Here is an 18,630-nt window from a genome sequence, read left to right as displayed (position 1 = left end):
GGCGAGCGGGGGCCACTCTTCATGGGGCCACTCTTCATCGCGGTGCGCGGGCCTCCCACCGTCGCGGCCTCTCCCGTTGCGGAGCACAGGCTCCAGACGCGCAGGCTCAGTTGTGGCTCACGGGCTTAGTCGCTCCGCGGCACGTGGGATCCTCCCAGACCAGGGCTCGAACCCGTGTCCCCTGCATTGGCAGGCAGGCTCCCAACCACTGCGCCACCAGGGAAGCCCAGCACTTCATTTCTTAACACAATTCCTGTATTTCTTCCAAAAATAATAATATTGTTTAAAGACAGTATATATCCTGTGTTCTTGCTTTCCTTTGAGTAACTGTGTCAGGTTGTTGGAGCAGGTCAATTTTCAGTTTGCATCTCTAGGGGCAAGAATCATTTGCATTATTATTTTCTACAGTTTTACTCAGCAGTAAAACTGCTCAAAGACAGTGAAAGGCTAGGACTACTAAAGAATCAGATTACCCAGTAGAGTATGCCAGAAAACACCTAGCATCCTATAGTGCACCCAGCAATCTTTCACTTTTTTTCCTGACAAATAACACATTTCCTGACAAATAACACATTCTAGCACATTGTCTGGCTCAGAGTGAGAACTTAGTAAATTTAATTTAATTCTCTTCTATTGAAAGAATGAAAAACAAAGTAATTGAAAATTGGTGACATTTCTGTAGAACTGTATTCTCTGGATAGGGGCTGTATCTAGATTTACCTTTGTTTTCTTTGGGCCTTTCTCAGTGCTTGAGAACATTGTTACAGGTGTTCAGTAATTGATTGAATGGAACTGTGTTCAAGTATGTTCTAATTCATTCTCCTATCTGGAGAAACATGTATATCAGGAGAAAATAGGCTTATTTGTTTACATTGTTATTTATCATGTTTCAGACAGAGATTAGAAAATATATCCTAAACACACAAATTGGTGGCCTTGCAAATGACTAGACTAGCAGTTTCCTTTCATAGTCCAAATTGTGTGAATATGGCTAAATAAAGATCGTACTCTATAATAATAGCAAATGCGATTTTTTTGTGTGCAGTCTTAAGGTGTTATTATGCTGCTCTCACTGTGAATGGTGTTTTTTACACATGGTAAAGCAAGCTAGCATATTCATGTGCGTTACAGCTGGAATAATGCATTGCTTTAAAAACATAATTTTTATCTGCTTTTTAGATTTAGTGTTCAACAAAAATTTCTTCTTAAGTAACTGAAAAAAAAAAAATACACGGTGGCTACTGTAGACTGTAAAATGAAGGAGAAGCTTAGCTTTACCGTGGAGTCTGAGCTGGGTGTAACCTAACTAGCTAGAGGATATGCAATTCCTGATTGACAGCAGGACCAGCATTATGCAGATTTTGTAAGAGAGAACAGCAGCTCAGAAACAGTGATTAGGGGCTCTGTTAGGAATCACTACATTCACCACTCATATCTTTAGTTTTTCATTTTTCTGTCTACTGGATTTGTAAACAAATAGTACAAAACAGTTCTTCTTTTGTTTTTATTAAAGTGATACTGCAATGCAGTTTCAGTCTATCAGCTAGGCAAACGTGTCGGAATTCGATATTCTCCCTAAATTAGCTAATTTTTAGCTGTGTTCCATGCTTATCTCTAGACCTTTGTGTATTAAATCCTACCTCGAGCTGTTCTCTTTATACACAAGTGTGTTTTGCTTGTGCCTTCCTGTCTTCTTCAGTGAGAAGCTTTATGTAGGTCAGGCTTGGCTTAAGCAGATTTCCTGAACCTGCGTCAGCTTAAGCTGGAGGAATTTTAATAAACCCTCCCCTGTAGGCGTGGGCCTAAATGAGGCTAGCCTAGTTAAGCCTGATCTTTTTCTGTTTGTGAAAAGAGCTGAGCAGAGCTGAAGGCTGCATGGTGGTTTCAGAAACTGCCTACTTAATTTGAAAAGAACAATGGTAGGAAAAGCTAGATCTTCCAATTTTACCTTATCTGAAAAGCTTGATTTGTTAAAGCTTGTGAAGCCATATGTTAAAATTCTGGAAGAACACACTAACAAACATTCAGTAATAGTGGAAAAGAATAGATGTTGGGATATCATAGCAGTTAACTATAATGCAAGTGGAGTAGACCGCCCTCCTCGAACAGCGCAGGGCCTACGCACTCTTTACAAAAGGCTCAAAGAATATGCCAAACAGGAGCTATTGCAGCAAAAAGAGACCCAATCAGATTTTAAAAGCAATATTTCTGAGCCAACCAAGAAAGTTATGGAGATGATTCCCCAGATTTCCAGTTTTTGCCTGATAAGAGACAGGAACCACATACAAAGGTAAGCTTTATTTTATTTTGTTGTGAAAATTATGGCGCCTCCTATCTATTGGGCTCTGGCTTAGTTGTGATAAAGATATGCATAGTAAGCATCCCCACTACGGGAGCAGTGAATAGTGTCTTTGTTTTGCCTTCTTAAAAAAGAAAAGTGAGGCTATAAGGAATTTTTCTGCTGCACTGGATTTAAGCCACTTTTTATTGTCTTCCCCTCCCCCTTCCCTCCTTCTGTAGTTTCTAAAAAGTAAAGGTTAGGGAGGAATAAATGGGATGTAATTTGTGACATTACCTCATAAACTTTTTAAGCTTTAAAATTAAATTGTTTAATTAGCTTCTGAGAGATACCTTTTTCTTATTTCATTTAAGATTACATTTCATTAGAATTTTCAATTTTGTATAAAGTTAGCAGTTTCAGGAAAAATGGAACCCTTGCTTTTTTTTATGAATTATCAGTGTCTACACTTACTGAATATTAATTGAGCTAAAAACCTAAAATGAACAATTAAGTAAACTTGTTAATGGCATCATTGTATATATTAAAGTTTAAAGTATTTTTAAATGTACAGTTTAAAGTATTTTTCTAACTTACATTCAAAATAAAAAAGACAAGGAAACACAAGAAAAGGAGTTAATGCCTAATTAGGGATTCAGATTACTTAATAAAACTAAAAATTTTTGTTGTTTTTACACATTAATGGTCTAGTTTCACTTTGATTTGGGGTCATACAGGAAAGGGTAAGCTCTCCCATACTATTCTGCAAGGGTATCAAACTATGAATTTTAATATATCAATAAGAGCAACTGGATTAGAAACAGTTTTTTTGGTTGAATTTGTGCTCTACATAACTACTTGCCTGGAAATCTTCAAAAACTGTTATCCTGCTGCTGATTCAGATTTTAACCTCTGGCAAAAGATAAAAATGGCAGCTACAGGCTTCTTCTGAATCATTTAGGGTAATGTAAGGAAACTGTAAACTCCTTGTTAGTTGAGGAACCTTTCAAACAAAACTTTACAAGGTACTTTCCTATTGGTGGAAGAGTCATTATATAAGCAAAATTATTAATTACCTATGAAATCCCTTTGAAGTTAGGGAAGAAATGGAAAAACCTTTTTAGCCGAACATATTTGTTATTTTGATAATTTACTAGGATAATATTTTTGAGCCCAGCTTCTTACCATATACTTCTTATTTCTAGTTGATAGCATAGTAAAAAAATAGCACCAGTGGGAATCCAGGACGTTGATACACAGTATATTAATTCATGGGGTCACTTCCTAAACTGTTCACTGTGATGACAAATGATTAAATCCTCCTAGTATGCTGAATGTCCAAAAAAAAAAAAAAACTCCACAGTAAGACTGTTTTATACTCATTAAAATTTTTTCCCTCTTTGAATCATAAAGAACAGTGGCTTTGCATTATAGGTATAAAACTACCTTTTGGATATAGGTTTTTATAATTTGAAAACTACACATTGGGACACCAACATTTCTCTGATAAAATGAGTTGATTTACACATTTCCATACCTACTGTTTAAACAATCAGTTTTTCAGATTTTAAAGGTAAGACTATCAGAAATATGCCAATTAAATGCTTATTTTTGTTAGCATGTCTGCTCTGCCACTTTCTCTATACTAGCATTTTAATTTATATTTATGTATTTAATATACTTATACCTGTTTGACATCATCTCAAATCTTAATTATCTCAGAAGTTTATAATTACACTAAATTATGCTTCTATATAAATATGACTGTTAATCTCATCAAACTCTCTATACTTAATAAGGAAAATATTACTGCTTATATAATTTAACATTTAAGTATATACAACTATTTTGTAAGGCTATTTATTTCTATAACTGACATTGATTTATGTCTTTATATTTACCTCTCTTTAACATCAGATTATATTTTGTGTTTTTATAACCAATTTGATCCTCAGAGTTCATATTCATAAATTTTAGAAGTCCTTTTCTGTTTTATCATTTTTTTTGTGACCTTCTCTAAATCATTTTTAGACTTTGTTATGCCTTATTTGTAATGTTTTAACTAAAGTGGAATGGAATATTCCAGATATAAGGCATATTTTTAATTTACATGGGAGTATATTGTCTATGTTTAATTGTGAGTCTTATAGTCTCTTATACATACTAATTTGGAAAAGTATTTATGTGGATTTTAAAAATTTAATTTATATCTGTTGTTTTAACTTTTTGCCAATCCAGGATTTAGAGATGTTAATAAAAGCAAATCTTACTAACTTGAATTACATTTATATTCCATTGTTTTGCTTTTGAAAATCATAAAATGACAAAAAAAGACAAGAATGAAAATGAAGGAATTTATATAATCTACAAATAGATTTTTCGTAACATATTAGATATCTTATTATTTCATTTGTACCTCTTAGACAAATATCTGATATTTCTGGCAATTTAATGTTATTAGTAAGTGACATATGGGGAGTCTAAATTCTTTTCCTTATGTTCTACTTAAACTTGTTCCAGCATTTTAATCATCCATATAGAATGTATTCTAACCTATATTACTTATTTATAATTTATAAAATGTTATTTAAATAATGTGAAGTGTAGTGTTTCCATTAGTGTTCCAATAATCTCTTTCACCTCGATAACTTTTATTTTTAAGTTAGACAGAAACATAAATTTAAGAAAAAAACCCTCAAGAAACATTATGTATTCTTAATTCACAACTTCATGTTATACATGAAATTATTTAAAAACCAACAGAATTTTAGGGAACATTGTGTTTATGTCATAACAAATATTATAATGTCAAAGTTTAAATTATGCTAAAACTGTAGTTGCCTCTAATAGGAATGCATATTTTATGGAAATTTCATGTAAATTTAATAAACTTTCAATATATCATATATAGGCCATTAAAAAAACATTGCATTAAAAAAACCATTTCATTTATTCAATCATTCAACATATGATGAGTACCTGTGAGATTCCAAGTAGAGTATTATACTGAGTACTGATGATCCGGTGGTAGATCTAAACCCTTGCCCTTGTACACTTCACCTGACCACTGGTTAAAAGACTTAAAGATCACCTGAGTCATGTGGTTTAGGATAGGTAAAGGCGAAACACCATTGCATCTGAAATTGGATAGTTAGGAGAACCCCCTGATAGTTGGGCATACCCAAAATCATACACAATCTTGTTTTTCCTGTGTGTGTGTGTGTGTGTGTGTGACAAATACAGAAATCAGTACGTCTCAGAGATTGCCTTCCACTGTCCTCCTGGAAGTCATAGACCCTGGTGATTTTTAGATCAGGACAGGAGAGGAGAAGCAGGAGGTCTAGGACTAAGGTGTTGGGATAGCAAGGCCCAGAATGAATTAAATGACACTTTACACCATTTAAAGAACCTCAGGCTTATAGGGACAATTGGTATCTCTTTGAGAGTATCAAAAATGCCTTTTCTTTTGTAATTTACCTCAGTAGCCTTGTGTAGTATTTGTAAGTTCCTGTTCTTTTAAGAGCCCAATTTTAAAGTTAAGGATGGAGAGAGCCATATATATATATATATAAATAAATAAAATTAAAATCCCAACCGTAGTCACTTTAATTTATTATTCCAAGGGTTAAAAATATTTTTTGTTTCATAATTTTCTTTATAGCTTGATAATTTAATGTATATTAAATATGAAATTATGCTTTAAAATGCTCTTGTATTCATTTGATTTACATTTTATAATGCTTTTTTGTGTGCTGTAGTGCAAACTTGGATGAGGAAGCACAGGCTGGTACAAGTTCACTACAGGTATTGTTGGACCACCATCCAGTTGCTATTACAGTGGAGGTGAAGCAAGAAGAAGACATTAAGCCCCCTCCTCCACTGGTTTTAAATTCTCAACAGAGTGATACTTTAGAGCAAAGAGAAGAACATGAATTAGTACATGTTATGGAAAGATCTTTGTCACCGTCACTTTCCTCTGTTGATATGAGAATGACATCGTCTCCATCTTCTATCCCAAGGAGAGATGATATTTTTCGGCATGAAAGTGGAGAAAATTTTAGGTCACAGTTAGGGTATGATCCTCAGATTCTGCAAATGCTGAAAGAGGAGCATCAGATAATTTTAGAAAATCAAAAAAATTTTGGATTATATGTTCAGGAGAAGAGGGATGGCTTGAAAAGAAGGCAGCAGCTAGAGGAAGAGCTGCTAAGAGCAAAAATTGAAGTGGAGAAGCTGAAAGCAGTTCGCTTACGGCATGATCTATCTGAATATAATAGTCTCTAAGATTGTTTTTTGCAGTCTTGCAATTTGATAATTTTAATTTTGGCCAAATTACTTTCATTTGGGAATATCCTGAAGCAGAGTACATATTTTTTTTTTTTTTGGCCACGCCGCACGGCATGTATGATCTTAGTTCCCTGACCAGGGATCGAACCCACGTCCCCTGCAGTGGAAGCACAGAGTCTTAGCCACTGGACCACCAGGGAAGTCCCAGAGTACATATTCTTAAAAAATATTGTTAATCTCTATTATGAAAAAGGCTTTTTGACATGATTTTCTAATTATTTGATTTTCCTTTGATATATATTAAAACGCTGATTGGTATGGTTATAAATTTTTTTGTCTTCCTCTAATTTTTTTCCTAAGATGTTTTAATTGTTGGCCTTACAAAAGATGTTTTATTTTGATTATTAACATATACATAAATAACATATATAAATACATAAGTATTCTTTCAAAGTTCTGAATCTTCAACATTTTTAATTAGCACTTTGAAAGCTGTATGTAGTTCAAAGTTTTTAAGTCAATCTAATTTAGAAGCAATACTAGCCTAATAGAAGCTTGTCTGTATGACATTGATTTTTATGCTTTCATTCTTTGACGGAGTAAGTCCTAGAATTTTAGGGATGGAAGGTATTTGGAGAACACTTTTTCCCACCTCAGTTTTGAGGTAATGAAACCGAGGTCCAGGGAGAACTCAATGATTTATTTGATGTAACAAAGCTCTTTATGGCAGAGCAATGACCAGCACTCAGTTTTTGTTTCTCTGTAATTTTTTTCCCCCTGCTATTCCACAGAAGTAAAAATCCACAAAAATATCCTACATGTTAAAAAATTAGAAATATTTATTTCATTAAAATTGCTTTTAAAAATTGGTGGGTTATGAAATCAGGGGAATTGTGTCAATTACCCTCTTCCTCCTCCTCCTTTTTTTGTCCAGCAAAATAAGATATTCTATTGGAGATGTTATATATTTTGACTACAAGATTTAATACGTCAATTCATTTGGAATGTCTTAGTCTGAAAAAGATTTCTTTCACAGTAAAATCACAGTAAAAACTTTAATGAACAAAATTAAAATTTTATTTAGAATAAAAATAGCAAAAACTATATGTTTATAATTTATGATAGCTATAGTCTTTTATGTTTTTGTAAATATTGCTATTTTAGTATTTGTGGAAATAAATAAAACCTTGATTCTTAAAGCACACATAGACATTTATGTTAAATCTTTAATATGTTTATTACTTAAGGATTTCTATTTTTGCTGGGACTGTGTTGAGGAAGGATATTTAAGCCAAGCTTTAGAATGGGGTAGGTAAGATTTCAGCCGTATTGGGGAGAAAGGATGTTTATGTCAGAGTGAGCAGCATGAAAAAGGCATAGAGAATGGGAAAAAGTGGGTCAGAGTGTGTAACCACAAATACAGTGCTAAGCCAGGTGATTTTTAAGTGATTTTAAGTGAGCATAGAGAGGGCCACTTAGGGCTGTGATAATCTGGACAAGGACATATACCTTGACTAACTGGGGTAGCTACCCTTGAGCTCCAGCAGAATTTTTACATGCAGAAATGAGCCAGAAATCTGCATTTTTATGAGAAATTTTTATTTTTAAAACATTTGCAAATAATGAAAAATATTTAAAATAATAAATAGACGAAACATGTGAGTGGGCCTCATTCAGCCAGTGGGCTTTCGGCTCATGGCCTGTGGTGTAGAGCAGTGGTTCACCAAGAGTAGATCCTGACCAGCAGCATCAGCATCTCGAGAACTTGTGAGATATGTAAATCCATTCCTTTCGGATCAGCAACTTGAGGGGTAGAGTACAGCAATCTGTTTTAATAAGTTCTCTAGAGATTCTGATGCAAGCTAAAAAACCACTCAGAGAACCACTGGAATAGAGTATTTTGAAACCTAACATGGTGCCTAAATCATATTAGATTTTCAAAAATTTTTGTTGAAGAGTGGGTGAAGGTAAATTGAGGGATATCAATTTGGAAGTTGGAAGCTGGTTGGTGCCACATTATGGATTACATTAAATGCTGTTTTTAAGGAATCGAATGTGAATATATAATGGCAAGCCATGGAAGGCTTTTGACTAGGGACATATGACTAGAGCTCTGACTTAATGTCATAATAGCAGCATTTCAGGGTGGTCAATGTAGTGAGGGGAAATTAAATCTGAAATTTAGGTTATGACTCTAGGAATAGAAAGAATAAAAATAAAATGGACTCTTATGGTACCATTTTAGCTTGTTGACTGCTTAATTTCATTGGCATTTTGTATCTGCTGTTAGAGTTAAATATTTTATTATAAAAATGCCTTGAATGTATGATATATCCTTTTGACAATTTCATCTTCTTTAATCTGTGCTGTGACTTTTCTCTCAGTCTAATGAATCTTATAATTCTTATTTGAGGTAATGTTTTTACAATATTATTCCAGTAAATCTTTACAGTAGTAAGCTCTAACTTTTTGAAATGATTGAAAACAAATTACCATACAAAATATAATTTATGTTATAATCTTAGCATGGTACTACTCAGAATTGTTAATGAATGTTCAGTTTGAATGCTGACTTTGTACAGCTAAATCAGTTTTCCAGGTGTGTTCTGTGGAACATTAATTCTGTGAAATGTTTTTGGCCAAGTTATGTGTTCAAAAAAGTGCAATATACATCTTTTTTGGTGGTTAGATTCTAACATAAGTGTGGAAGGTAAAAATGTATACTATATAAAATTGCCCTTGAAAATTTTTTTGCTACCCAGAAAGTAGTGTAAACATAGTCTGCTACAGTCGTATTTTTCTCCAGCAGTGTTCAAGATTGTTGTTTCGTTGCTTATGTCATGTGACAAATTTGTTAGCATGTAGGGTCTGAGTAGAATAAAAACCTTATTTTACATATTTTTAAACAACAGAATTACACTCATTGCAGTGAGTTTACTGCAGCAGTTTTTCTGAGTCAATCTTGTTTAATTTTAATCTGCAAAAATTAAAGTGAATGTGGTTCTGCTCCATTTTCATTGCTCCATCTCCCCACCTATGCAATTATAATTAGCATAGTACAGTTTATGGGAATTTCTGTGTAAAGAAGACTTGTTTGATGACTGAACTCTTTTTAGAGGCTGTTTATTATTATCTTGCAGAGTATCTTAGGGAAATTCTGAGCTAAAGCTTTTTTCTTTTTCTTTCTATATTGAGACTTTTTTGAGTTTTTGACTACTTACCAACTTACATTAGCAGTTTTTGCTGAGGACAAGTTTCACTAAGGGGAATGTATAATGGCAAATTCTATTAGTACCAATGGAATACAACTGAAGCCACCAGACATCCTACTATAGAGAACTGTTTAGGGCTGTGAGTTTACTTATGGAATGTAATGCTGGAAAAACATAGGAAAGAGTGTTTTTATTTTTAAAATGTAGACTTGGTTCTGTAGAAATACTATTTCATCCAATATATTAGTAATTTAGATCGTGCCTAGTTATTCTTGCCACCTTCTTGTCTTTTCTTATCCATTTGAACTTAAATGGATATGTTTGTTTTTTTACAAGTTATGTTATAAACCTAGGTATGATTTATAATGGCATTCTGAAAAAGTTAATGAAGCTCTTTCATTTCTAACAAATGCCAGATTTCTTAAAATATTCAAATTAAATATTTTCCTTTTTTGTATAATGCGACATCAGCTTGGTGTTATTTTATTTTTGAAAGATTCACTCTACCCTATTGCCTCTTTACTTACATGAAAATGTTTGAAATATGAATTATTTTCCATGTGCCTTCTTTTAGAGTAATGTCAAGTTTTAAATAGATATGTTTAAATAATTAAGTGTGGTAAATTGTAATTAATATATACTGTAGATGATAGTGGTTAAATGCGTTGTTAATACATGTTCTTTTAAATACATGGTAATACATTGTACTGATTTGTGTACTCTTTGTGTGCCATAAAACAAAGAATTCAGTACTATAGAGGTAAATTTTTTTGTTGAGGCATAATTGAAATACATTTCTTTAGGTGATATAATAGATGCCAAATGTACCATGTCTAAATTTCATAATATATTTATTTTTTTCAAATGTTAAGATTCACAAATTCTCAAAATCAATTAAATATTTGATGGTGACTTTGATTGTAAATAGTTAAAAATAGATGAAAGGTGGTTGCAATACTGAACAAATACAAAAGAGTAAATTCTTAAAATATGCAACCTAATTAAACATTAGCAGTCATGCTAGATCTTGTATATAATTTTGAGAAATTGGTTCCGTATTTTTTAATGTATCTTCTTAAAGTTGTTTCATTAAAAGTAGCAGCTATAATGTGAATTTATATAATTTATTTTTAGTTTTCCATTCCTTTGTAAATAGTAGAAAGCAAAGTAAATAAATAAATAAAAATAAAAATACCACCCAAGTTAGCCCACTAACACTTTGTTAGTAGATCTTTCATGAGTGTGAATTCAGCTCTGTTACAAAGATTAAGAAATCCTTCAAATGTATAGAAACGAAATAATTTTATAGTAAACATTCATATGCCTACCACCTACATTCTACAATTAATGTTTTGCTATATTTGCTTTATCACATATTTATCTGTCTATCCATCCATAAATTTTTTTTTTTAAGAAAACTGTTATTTTAAAATAAGTTGCAGAATTAGTTAGAATACTTTACCCATAAACACTTCAGCATGAGTATTATGAACTGGAGTTCAATATTTATTTGTGTGTGTATGATTTTTTAGGTAAGATTTGCAAACAGTGAAATGCACAAATCTTAAATGCGCCATTTGATGAGTTTTGACAAATGACTACACCTGTGTAGCTTAAACCCCCATCAAGATTTAAAAAGTTATCACCCCAGGAAGTTCTCTCCTGCCCTTCCTAACCAATACCCTGGTACCTCAGGCAACCACTAATTTTTAAAAAAACATAGATAAGTTTTGCTTGTTCTATGACACAATATAATTGAGATCATATGGTATAGACCCTTTGTTTCTGTTTTTTTCACCCGTCTTAATGTTTTTAATATTCATCCATCCTCTAATCAGTAGTTCATTGTTTTCTGTGGTTGAGTAGTATCCATTTTATAAATATACCACAGTTTGTTTATCCATTATCTTTTGACGGACTTCTGGGCTATTTCCGGATTTTGGCTATTTTGTATATTATTGTATAAATGTGTCATGGACTTAAGGCTGGATTAAGGAAGATACATGTTTAACATTTTAAGAAACTGCCAGACCTTTTCTCAAAGTGATTGTACCATTTTACACTTTCCTCCATAGTGTATGGATTACTATTTTTTTAAAAAGCTTTGCATGTTCATTGACTGGAATGTCAGAATCGAAATTGATGAATAACTTTTTTTGATATTTAAATGAGTTTAAAATGCTGGGCAGATAGTTTAGATATCTGGGAATATTATAGTTTTACTGATTTTTTTTCTATTTTAGCACTTATTGCCACTTATTGCATATATGCTTTGACATGAAGTACTGAGAAATATGATAAAATGTATATATAGTCCTTGCCATGCTCATGAAGTATCATTCTGAAAATGATCTTTAATGCAAAGAAATACCTCCTAGGTTTATTTTGTACGTAATGATACTTGTACTTAGTTGACCTTCATTCTGTTTTGTTAAAGAAAACTATGGATGATTACCAGTTTGAAGTAATTTGTATATTAATGTTTGTATATTTTTTAGTGTAATAAAAACTATATGTTTCAAATCTTATATTTATATTGCAGTTATATGTTAATGCATATTAGAAGTTCTGGTAGCTTTTGGTAATTTTGAAACTCAAAAAATACAGTCTGCAAGAGTATTTACATTTTTTATTGAATTTGATGATATATGAGACATTTAAAATTGTTTTTGCTCCGTTGAAAACAGTGTGTGTATTTAGAATTGTTAAAAAAAAAAGAATATTAAAGGCTTGGGTTTATGGAATGTATAATTAAACCATGCAACCCTAAAGTTACTATGCTTAGGACTCATTCATTAAGATGATAATGTCTACTATTAATATTAAAATGACAGTGTCTCCCCCTTCCTCTTTTATCAAAGCATGGTTTTAAGCACTTCTTACCTTGTGAATCTTGGTGTAGGCATTCAAGCCTCTTGTTTATGAAGACCATTTTTGGTGTTTATTTGGGAAGTAAATTACAGGGTCAAGGGGGAAATAGATCAGAACCAAGTTCAGAAACAAAAATTACAGGTAGAGTGGAATTGTTAGTGGTGGTTAGTCTGGGATGTAGCAAATTAGTCATTATTTTATATATTACAAGTAGTCTAGATGAAGGCAGTTATGTTCCATATATGTTTAATTCCCAGTTATCTTCATTCTACTTTTCTGCAGTCATTCACCCTCTCCCTTCCCTGCCCTATAGCCTACATTTAAAATGGGGCTAAATGGGAAGGGACTAGTGCAAGATGATGATGATGGTAGTTAACATTTAGAGAGCACTTACTGCATGGCAAGTACTGTTCTAAGCATCTTATATATATTAGCTAATTAGATGAAATATGGTTGCAACAAGTCTGTGAGGTAGGTATTAGTATTACATTCATTTGGCAATTCATAAACTGGCAGAGGGGTAAGTAACTTGTCCAGGGTCACATAGCTAGTAAGGGGCAGACTCAAGATTCAAACTCAACCAGTCTTGGCTTCCGAGTTCGTGCTTTTATCTTTCTTCTGTTCTGCAAAAGAAAGGATATATCTAATTCTGAGAATCTTATGGTATTTCAAAGTGATTATAAGAAATTCTGGATTCTTAGAATTTAACTACTGTCTTTTGTTCTAGTCAGCTTTTTTTTTTTTTTTTTTGGGGGGGGAAGGTTTGGACATAACAGCATAACAGTCAGCTCCTGAGAATATAACAGGATATTTGACTCTAGGAATGTTTTTCCCAGCCATTTTTGATGAAGACACGCTTTTTATCCCCTCTTTAACAGCAATCCTGAGGAATTGCACTTTTCTCTTAGATAACCAAGTAAAAAACGGGAACAAATTTGAAAAATGCAGAAGGATATTATCAGTCTTTTATTTAGTGCACAGAGACTGCTACTGGTAGAAATAGTGTAAAAAGAAAACTAATTGAAATTGTCCAAAATTGCACATCACAAATTTTTTTAGAATTAAAAAACTGATCAAAGCATCCCGTCTTTTTCGTTAATGCTAAAACCCTCAAAACTTTATCTGGAAAAATCAAGGTTCGTAAAACAACAAAAATAACACATGACAACTAACTTACCTAAAAACTGGTAACTTTTTTTTGACTAAAAACTAATGGAGTAATACAATCTTCATAATATTTAGGCAAAATCTGATTTAGCAAAACTGTATTTGGTAGAAATTATAGTTATAAAAGAAAATTCATGTTGGCAAAAGTTATAATCAGGAAAATACTATATTTAAAGAAGTGACCGATGAATCAAATCTTTGTAATAACATTTACTTGGAAAATAATCCTGAATGTACAGTATGTACAATGATGCAGCTGGGTTCAAAGTTAATTTCTAAGGCTACTTTCTCAATGAAAATTAATTTTAAGGTAGTTCTGCTTTTTTTTTTTTTAACATCTTTATTGGAGTATAATTGCTTTACAATGTTGTGTTAGTTTCTGCTGTATAACAAAGTGAATCAGCTATACATATACATATAGCCCCATATCCCCTCCCTCTTGCATCTCCCTCCCACCCTCCCTATCTCACCCCTCTAGTGGTCACAAAGCACTGAGCTGATCTCCCTGTGCTATGCAGCTGCTTCCCACTAGCTAGCTATTTTACATTTGGTAGTGTGTGTGTCAATGCTACTCTCTCACTTCGTCCCAGCTTACCCTTCCCCCTCCCCGTGTCCTCAAGTCCATTTTCTACGTCTGCATCTTTATTCCTGTCCTGCCCCTAGGTTCATCAGAACCATTTTTTTTTTAGATTCCATATATATGTGTTAGCATGTAGTATTTGTTTTTCTCTTTCTGACTTACTTCACTCTGTATGACAGACTCTCGGTCCATCCACCTCACTACAAATAACTCAGTTTCATTTCTTTTTATGGCTGAGTAATATTCCATTATATATATGTGCCACATCTTCTTTATCCATTCATCTGTCGATGGACACTTAGGTTGTTTCCATGTCCTGGCTATTGTAAATAGAGCTGCAATGAACATTCTGATACATGACTCTTTTTGAATTGTGGTTTTCTCCGGATATATGCCCAGTAGTGGGATTGCTGGGTTGTATGGTAGTTCTATTTTTAGTTTTTTAAGGAACCTCCATACTGTTCTCCATAGTGGCTGTATCAATTTACATTCCCACCAACAGTGCAAGAGGGTTCCCTTTTCTCCACACCCTCTCCAGCATTTATTGTTTGTAGATTTTTTGATGCTGGCCATTCTGACCGGTGTGAGGTGATACCTCATTGTAGTTTTGATTTGCATTTCTCTAATGAGGTAATTCTCCTTTAATTTAATATTTTTATAATCATGAAGGAAAAATGTGCCTAGAATCAAAATGGCAGTTTTGAAAACTACCTGTTGTTATGGGAATATGGTGATGACCAAGATCAAAAGAGACCTTCCTCTCAACACTTTATAGTTTAGTGGGGAAGGCTTACATTAAATCATTTGTCACATAATTAATTGCTGAGTTAATGCTGAGATAATAATGCAACTTGACGTAGTTTGGCAGTCAGGGAAATTTAAACTGTATGGAAAACTGAGTAGAAGTTAATTTAGATCAGTGTGTTGGAGGAACAGAGGTAGAAGGCCCTTTGGCTGGAAGTAGTGTTTTCTTCAATACCTTTAAGACAAATGGATGATCAGATTTACATTTAAAAATAGGTATAGTAAATATGGAAAATGGCTTTAGGGAGTAGAGGTGGCAAGAGAACACTTCAACAGAACTGTTTGGAAGACCCTACAATAATGGTACAGTAGTCCAGACCAGAGATGATGACTTGGAAAGAGTAGAGACAATGCAGAAGGCAAACAGTACACAGCTTTGTGAACCATGAAAGGGATAGAATCATCTGGATTTTGTGGTTGATTGGCTCTGGAACTGAGAAAATGAAGAATGTCGTGGATGATTTCCAATTTTTGGCTTGAATAAGGGTGGTAGTACTTTCACTGAGAAATGGGAAAACTGAAGGAGGAGCAGTTTTTGGAGAGAAGAGAAGTGGACCTGGTGAGTTTGAGATGTTTATGAGACATTCATGTGGATCCTACTGGATATACTGGTATACTTACAGATCTAGAATCATGATCTGGGCTAGAGAAAAAAATTTAAGTTAGTACAGGGAAGGTATTGAAGCCATGGGAGTAGATGAGCTAATTTAAGGAGACGTGCACAGTGAGGGGAGGAGGGCCTAGAACTCAGGTCTGAAGAACTCCAATAAACAAAGGTTAGACAAAAAAGTAAGAACTGGCAAAGATGTTTAAGACACAGCAACCAAAGAAGGAGGAGGAAAATTTGAAGTGTGTTAGCAGGTATAAAAATGGAGTTCAATATTTCAAGATAGAAGTGGTCAACATTGTCCAATGCTTTTTGAGAACTTTGGTCAGGACTAAAAAGTAACCTGTGGATTTATTGACAAAGAGCTCCTTAGTGGCCTTTAACAAGGCAGCTTTGGGGGAGGATCAGACTGGAAGCCAGATTGGAGAAGTTGAGGAGTGACTGGGAATTTGAAGAAACGCAGGGAGTTAAGTGGGTGTTTGGGTGCTTGAAGTGGAAACATGGGGGCAGGCAGCTTTTTCAGGCAGTATAAGTTCCCTTTTTATGCGTGTGTTCTAGTTTATCCCTGAACATAACGCATCACAGAATAACTTTAACTTTATTTTTCCATGCTGTGGCCTTCTTCTGTGATTTATTGTGGGGAAAGGAGTTTAGCAAGTGGGAAGTCAAGAGTGATCTTTCTAAGAGCTCTTTATTACCCCTAAAATAATGCACTAATTATCCCTCCTCATTGTTTCTCTCATTAAGTTTATCTTAATGAGAAACTAATTCTCATTAAAAAATAAAAAGAATCAACCTTTGGACCTGTTGCTAAAACATAATCATTTATTGAGTTACAGAATGATGTTTAATAATTTCTAGTGAGTGGGCTTATTTCCACCTGGCACATTTTAATCTGTTAAATGCTACATGTTGCCAAAACATAATAGTTTTCTTTTTTTAGGGGGGAGGGATAGAGAGGAGTGTTTAAATGACATGGACTTATTTAAAATTTCACAAGTTATTTAAAATTTTATTACAATAGAAGGTATAGTGAATTCCTTATATTAAAGAAGATGTAAATGGATTCTTGATTCTTCTAACACAGTCAACACTTTTTAAGTATTAGCCTTTTACATACCAAAATTTAATAGTGTTTTATATTTTACTTTAATTTTGACATAATTTCTTATAATTCAGGTTCTCTTTAATGCCTGTTTTCTACTCATAGACTTCACTGAAATTTTGTAATAAGATAAGAGTTTGGGTTTAGACTGCATTTTGGGCAATCTGTAAGTTGTTGGACGAATGAATGTTGAGGGTTTTCAGATCAGATTGAAAATTCAGTTTAAAGAAATGAAACTTATTTTAGGTGCATCCTTTATAATGTGAAATTAGAGGAGTCAAGCAAAGAGGAGATGTAAATATATATAAAGAATTCTCACCACTAATAATGAAAGTCAAATTATAATGTTAAGTAAATGCCATTTCTGTCTATTAAATTGGTAAAGATGAATGTTTACACAAAAATCTGTACATAAATGTTCATAGCAGCTTTATTTGTGATAGTTAAGAGCTAGAAACACCTCAACTGTCTTTCAGTATTCCATACAATAATAAGGAACAAACTTGATACAGGCAGCAACTTGGGATGAATCTCAAAGACATTATGCTGAGTGGGAGAAACCAGCTTGAAAGGTTGTATACTGTATGATTGCCATTTATTCGACATTCTCAAAAAGACAAAACTATATGGGTAGAAAACAAATCAGTAACTGAATAGGGTTAGGGTGTGACTAAAAAGGAATAGCATGAGAGAGTCTTTTGGAGTGATAGAACATCTATATCCTGATTGTGGTAGTGGGTAAATAAATTTATACCTGTGTTAAAATTTGTAAAACTGTACACCAAGAGAAAAAGTCAGTTTTACTGTATGATAATTGTAAACGAAAAATAAATACAGTTAGATAAAAATTGGTAAGGTAATATATTATGCTGATATATAGTAGTGAAGTGGATCCTCTCGGTTGGTGGGAATATCATTGGTAATATCATTATGCAGATATTAAACACATTTTACCTTTTTTTTCTTTTTAAATTACACTATACTAGGTGTGCTTTATTTATTTATTTATGGCTGTGTTGGATCTTCGTTTGTGTGCGAGGGCTTTCTCTAGTTGTGGCAAGCGGGGGCCACTCTTCATCGCGGTGCGCGGGCCTCTCACTGTCGCGGCCTCTCTTGTTGCAGAGCACAGGCTCCAGACGCACAGGCTCAGTAATTGTGGCTCACGGGCCCATTTGCTCCGTGGCATGTGGGATCTTCCCAGACCAGGGCTCGAACCCGTGTCTCCTGCATTGGCAGGCAGATTCTCAACCACTGCGCCACCAGGGAAGCCCCATTTTACTTTTTAATTTAATGATATGGGAAATGTATTCACAATAATATATCAAAAGAGGAGGCTAAAAAACTCTACATCATAATTCCTGGTATATTAGAAGCATGTTTTCCCCCAAAGAAGTATATAAAATTACCCTTTGTTCAAACACCCTCATTATGAGAGGAAAGCCGGAAACTGGAGCCACTGCACTTAAGTCCTTTGCCTGCTTGACTGTTCTGTTCAGGATTACAGCAGCCAGAGTCCTTTCTGGGGCTGATAAGAGGTCACTGGGCCAAACAATTCTGAACACAGCTGTCTCAGCTGCATATCAGTCATTTGTTTTCTCAGAAAAAAACTTTGATGGTTCTGAGGATAATTTATTGTTTGGAGATAGTCACGATTCACTTTCTAAATCCATGAATACCAATGATGAACATATGCATTATCTGAATTCTAGTAGTGACAGT

General features: G+C 33.7%; 2 protein-coding genes across 2 annotated transcripts in view; both read left to right on the top strand.

Annotated features, from left to right (window-relative positions):
* RAD54B (RAD54 homolog B) overlaps window positions 1-18,630 on the top strand; it is a 95,371-nt gene that overhangs the window by 34,266 nt on the left and 42,475 nt on the right. The window lies entirely within an intron of this gene.
* Window positions 1,917-6,600, top strand: FSBP (fibrinogen silencer binding protein). The gene is made up of 2 exons (XM_061172082.1): window positions 1,917-2,290; window positions 6,037-6,600. Exons 1-2 carry the CDS (start codon window positions 1,917-1,919, stop codon window positions 6,560-6,562), a joined length of 900 nt encoding a protein of 299 aa, XP_061028065.1. The 3' UTR covers window positions 6,563-6,600.

This window comes from Eubalaena glacialis, chromosome 17, assembly GCF_028564815.1.
Source record: "Eubalaena glacialis isolate mEubGla1 chromosome 17, mEubGla1.1.hap2.+ XY, whole genome shotgun sequence".
In the NCBI taxonomy this organism is placed as follows: Eukaryota; Metazoa; Chordata; class Mammalia; order Artiodactyla; family Balaenidae; genus Eubalaena; species Eubalaena glacialis.
Note: the sequence above shows the minus strand (reverse complement) of the source record. Positions and strands in the feature narration are given on the sequence as shown.